The 5,056-nt window shown below is 36.5% G+C and overlaps 1 protein-coding gene across 1 annotated transcript in view; it reads right to left on the reverse strand.

Moving 5' to 3' along the window:
* The window catches only part of LOC107694698 (collectin-12-like), a 6,466-nt gene extending 4,501 nt beyond the window's left edge, over positions 1-1,965 (reverse strand). The window contains exons 1-2 of the mRNA XM_016494396.1: positions 1,932-1,965; positions 1,484-1,840 (exon numbers count right to left, since the gene is read on the reverse strand). Coding sequence (XP_016349882.1) covers positions 1,484-1,840; positions 1,932-1,965 — 391 coding nt within the window. The remainder of the gene's footprint in view (positions 1-1,483; positions 1,841-1,931) is intronic.
* Between the last annotated feature and the right edge of the window lie 3,091 nt (positions 1,966-5,056).

A 5,056-nucleotide genomic window follows, 5' to 3' on the forward strand; every position in this document is an offset into this window, starting at 1 on the left:
CTCTCTCTCTCTCTCTCTCTGATGTGCACTGACTGCTTGCAATAGTTCCCAGGTAGGTTTCTTCATTTTAAAAAGAGATCTTTCTGTTAACAAGAGACTGACATGCTCGTCTGTTTTAGTTTGTTGTCTTGTAAGCGTCTGTAAGCATCTACTATGTGCTGCCTTGCCTGGGTGTCATTTGGATTCATTTTCATTATTTGCACAAGTTGTGTGATCGCCTCTGCTGGCCATCTCACTCTTTTTGTATTTCCAGTGAATGTGTGTTTGATATTGTTAAGTGATTATCCACTAAGGCTTTGTGGCATTAGTGTATTGGCTGAATGTTTTATATTCATTTTGTATGTAAAGTGACTTGTTTTTTTCCCTTCCTTCACCCTGCCAGTGGCACTGAACCTGTGTGCCATTGTGTAGGGCTGTATTTCCCGGTGTACTCCAGGTGGCGCAGTCCAGTACTATTATAGGATCTTTGGTCCTTTTGTGTATTTTCTAACTTTACCCTAACTGACCACATGCCTTTTTCTTTTTCTTCATTTTCTTCTTAAATTTGTTTCTTGGATATGTCATAATAAAACAAATCAAAGACAACACCATAAATACAAACCAAACATAACACACAAAAAGATAGAAAAACAAACAAGAGTGTGGGTGTGAGGTTATGTATGTGTATACCTCTTGCATGAATTTACATATGTAAAGCAGAGTGTTTGAACAAGAAGAGAGATGAGAAAAGTGTGTGTGTGTGAGTGAGAGTGAGTGAGTGAGTGAGTGAGTGAGTGAGTGAGTGAGTGAGTGAGTGAGAGAGAGAGAGAGACATGAGAGAGTAAAATAAATAATATTTACATTAATGGTAGTAAAATAATAGTGATCACAAAACATGTAAACTATACTTAAGGGTATAGTATTTCCATAATTATGTCAACAATGTGTCACAGAAGGTATTTCCTCACTCAGCTCCTTAGCGGTTTTACTTTGTTTTCATTGTGCTGCTACATTGTTATGATTATTATTATTACTATGAGATCTTAAGTCTAGAGCTGGTAGATTATAATTACCGTATTGACCCGAATATAAGATGATGTTTTTTTCTTGGAAATACATCTGAAAAAACGCGGTCGTCTTATATTCAGGGTTCTTATATTCGGGCCAATACGGTAGATCTTTCTCTTTCTGTTTATTTTTAGTTAACAATAGGTTCGTCAGATATAGCTGCCACAACAAATAACTATTACTATTATTATTAGTACTAGTATTATTACCAGTACTAGTATTATTACTAGTACTATAATTATTACTAGTACTAGATACACGCCACAACTCTTCTCTGTCGAATGATCAGCAGTGGGACTAAGCAGACTTAGTGGATGGCTAAAGATTTGCTAGCTCGTATTCATAATTACTCGAGTGTTTGCCTCTGAATTAAAAGGTTATCTCAGGCCCCTGGTTGAAAACCCCTGGGCTACATACATTAGGTGTTTGTACTTACTCTTGTTGCAGATAAAATGCTGGGCAACACTACATGGAAAATCATGCCATTGTCCATTTCTCATCATAGCACAATAATCTCTGCCATCAGGTTGTTTATATCCCCAGTTCCGATAGAGCGCAGGTTCACCTGAAGACCACTGCCATTCATCACGACCCGTCTTCTGCAGCCCAATCCAGACATACTGAACACCTCCACCATTGACACTCTTGTTCAGCTCGTTCATGTCGTTCATGTTGTCAACGGTGGCCAGATCTGTGTAATTCTCTCTGCAGTATCTCTGAGCTTCAGTCCAGGTCTTCCTCTCATTTATAAAGTGATACTGACGCTGAACACATTCAGATACGGAGCAGAGAGCTGTGAAAGTGAAACTTTGCTTTAATGCTTTTCATAACAGGATCAAACCTAATGAAACTATAAACCATGAATAAAAATCACAAACACTCACCAATAATAAGAATTAAATATAGAGTTTGCTCCATTTCTGAGAAAGAATAAGAGAGTAAAACACATTGTAATAATAAAAATAATAATAATAAAAAAACAGTTTAGCAGGAGAACACAATTCACATTCATTTAGACAATATTAACATCTCAAAAGTCTAATTCTAGTTAAAGAATGAAGATGTGAGTTGTTCTTACTTTAGAGGTTGTGTGTTTCTGTCCTGAGTCTGATGTTTCTGTCTGCAGCTTCAAACTATTTGATTATTATATCTGCTCTCATCCATTATTCAGCACGTCACTTTATTTGTATATTACTCTAAACAAAAGCCCTTTACATTGTTCTTCCTCGTTCTCACATGTCCACATTTTACTCTGTGTTGGTATAGAACTGGAGGGCCAGAGCCCTGCATAGTTTTGTTCCAACCCTGATCCAAAACACATCCCAGGTAGTTTTCAAATAAGCCTGAAGGACTTGATTAGTTGAATCGTGTGTTTAATTAGGGTTGAATCGAAACTCTGCAGGGCTCCGGCCCGCAGCAACTGAGTTTGTCACCCCTGTTCTATACTGTGGAGTATTATATTTCCACAGCGGCTAAGCATTTGCATTTCCTTCTCTTATCATTTGTTTTTCCTTTTCTTTCATATTTGATCATGTCAGTGATCAACAGCATTTTTTGCATTCCCAATCTAAACACAATATTTAAGAAATTATTTTTCTCAATTTGTAGAGCTGCACACAGTGTAACGCCCAACAATGAACACATGCAAAGAAAAGACAAGACAAGGAAAATAAAAGAAAAGAAAAAAGAAAAGAGGTTCACTGATCAACATGCGAGTGATCACCTCCAGGCTATCACGGGGGAAAAAAGAGAGAGAGATTACGTTAAGAAAAATATAATGAAACTTTCATACTAAGACTCATGATCACATTGATTTATGCAGTTTTATAGTGAAACTACAACACTGAAGCTGCATATATACTGTAAAAGGTGCAAAAATGCATTTAAACATTAGTTAACATAGCAAGAAATCATGTTGATCCCATCCTGGATGATTTAATTTCTTCTGCAGAGCACAAAAGATGACAATTTCAAGAATGTTTTGAGTCCCAGTAACTTCCACATAATTTCTTCTCCATACTAAAGCATTCAATGAAGGTTTGAGACTTTATTTTTGTGCCATCAGCCCATCAATGGTGAAGTGATGTGAAACGATGCAATAAACCAGGAGTTTGTTTAATCATAATAATGCTTTATCTCAACAATAAAGAGTAAAAGGTGCATACCTGACAGTACAAAGATACATAATGGAGCCTCACACATCATTTGTGTATTTTTTCTTAAAAAAATACCTTTTTACATGTTACTTCCTCCATATTTGTGTATTTATCTACATATCTTGCTGTTGACTGTTACTGCTAGGATTATAATGGCCTCAAAGTAGGAAATACTATGCGCCGGTATTCCTCTCATTTGCTTTTTGACGTCAGTCAGTCAGTAGTAAAGCACTCGGTATTAACTCTTGTATGGTGTTTGGGTCTGTGTCTGTGGGACACGTTTTCACTTTTTATCAAACATCTATCGGAACAAATTTTCAATGACCACTCACTGTACAACCCCCTACACACTTACATACAGGATGTTCGGGTCCACTGGACCCGTGTCTAATAAAAGAGTAGGGCAAAATTTGACCATATATGCTGTTTATATTGCTTGTAATTGGAATGAAGCAAACATCTGTTGAGTATTTTAACAAATAATTTTTGAGTGTGTTGAATTAAAAACCCAAAACTGCAGCGGGTCCACCAGACCCACGAACACTGGCTGAGTAACAAAAATATGAACACCACACAAGGGTTAAATATACACTTTCTGAAGTGTACACACAATATATTAGCATACTAGTGTTCTTATGATCACATACTCAATAAAAGTGAAGCTGGAAGCATCAATTACCTGGCCAAGCACTGAAGGGATGATGTTCACTGTCAAGTCAAGTCACCTTTATTTATATAGCGCTTTATAAAATACAGATTGTGTCAAAGCAGCTTTACAGTGTTAAACAGGAAAAACGGGTAACACTTTATTTTAAGGACCAAATTTTAGCTATTAATTAGTTGCTTATTAGCATGCATATTACTAGCATATTGGCAGTTTATTATTACTTATAAAGCATATATTATCAAACAGGAAAGGAATCAAGGGACAATCGTGATTGCTTATAGGCAGGGTCAGTGCTATGGCAGAGCAGGCACTTGCCTAGGGCCTCGGGCAGCGTCTCTTCTAATAGTGAAACTTTGAGTTAATTTTCTTCAAGAACAGCGCCGCTGTTACCTTGCTTGTGAGAAATGTCATGTAGCTTTTAAGTTTAACTATTTTAGAGATAGAATCGTTAGTACGCGTGTGTGTGTCTGTAAGGTAGAGAGAGCAGGAGAAATAGAGTACGTGCTTTCCGTACATAAAATGTACATTTTGTGGCAAAAACATGGAAGTAATCTGTCGATTTTATCCTATTGTTTATTATATTTATTTGCTAGGCCACTTTGTGGGTTTTGGTTATTTTGCTGTTTTAGGCTGTAAGGATCTTTGAAATATCTGAAATCATTTGGCGAAATGATATGTACATGTAATGTGGTCAAGACCTGCCTGGAACTATTTTAGTCATGCGTTTCCCTGAAAATAATAGCACACCTTAGAACGTTCGTCAGCCAATCAGATTCAAGCATTCAACGGCTCCATAGTATAAAATGTAATAACCGTATAGACATTTATAAACAACAAAACTAATAAAAGCAACAAAAACAAATGACTAAAACATAAAATAAAATGAAAATGACAGCAGAAAATATATAATAATGATTCAAATGATTAACAAAAACTATAATAGTACCTGAATGATACTAAAATAACATTGCTTTTCAATAAGGTGTCAGTTTAAGATGTGTACGATGGGGGATGGGGGTGGTTATGGGGGGCCCTCTTTTGAAAATCTGCTTAGGGCCCCCAAAATGCTAAGGCCGGCCCTGGAAGTTTGTATGCAAAGTCAAAAAGCAAACACACTAGAACATTTTTTAATGCTTCAAAAAAAAAGACCGCAGATGTGTGTATCTTCCAAAGTCTGCTGATGATT

The sequence above is a fragment of the Sinocyclocheilus anshuiensis genome, unplaced genomic scaffold (genome assembly GCF_001515605.1).
Source record: "Sinocyclocheilus anshuiensis isolate Anshui unplaced genomic scaffold, SAMN03320099.WGS_v1.1 scaffold6064, whole genome shotgun sequence".
In the NCBI taxonomy this organism is placed as follows: Eukaryota; Metazoa; Chordata; class Actinopteri; order Cypriniformes; family Cyprinidae; genus Sinocyclocheilus; species Sinocyclocheilus anshuiensis.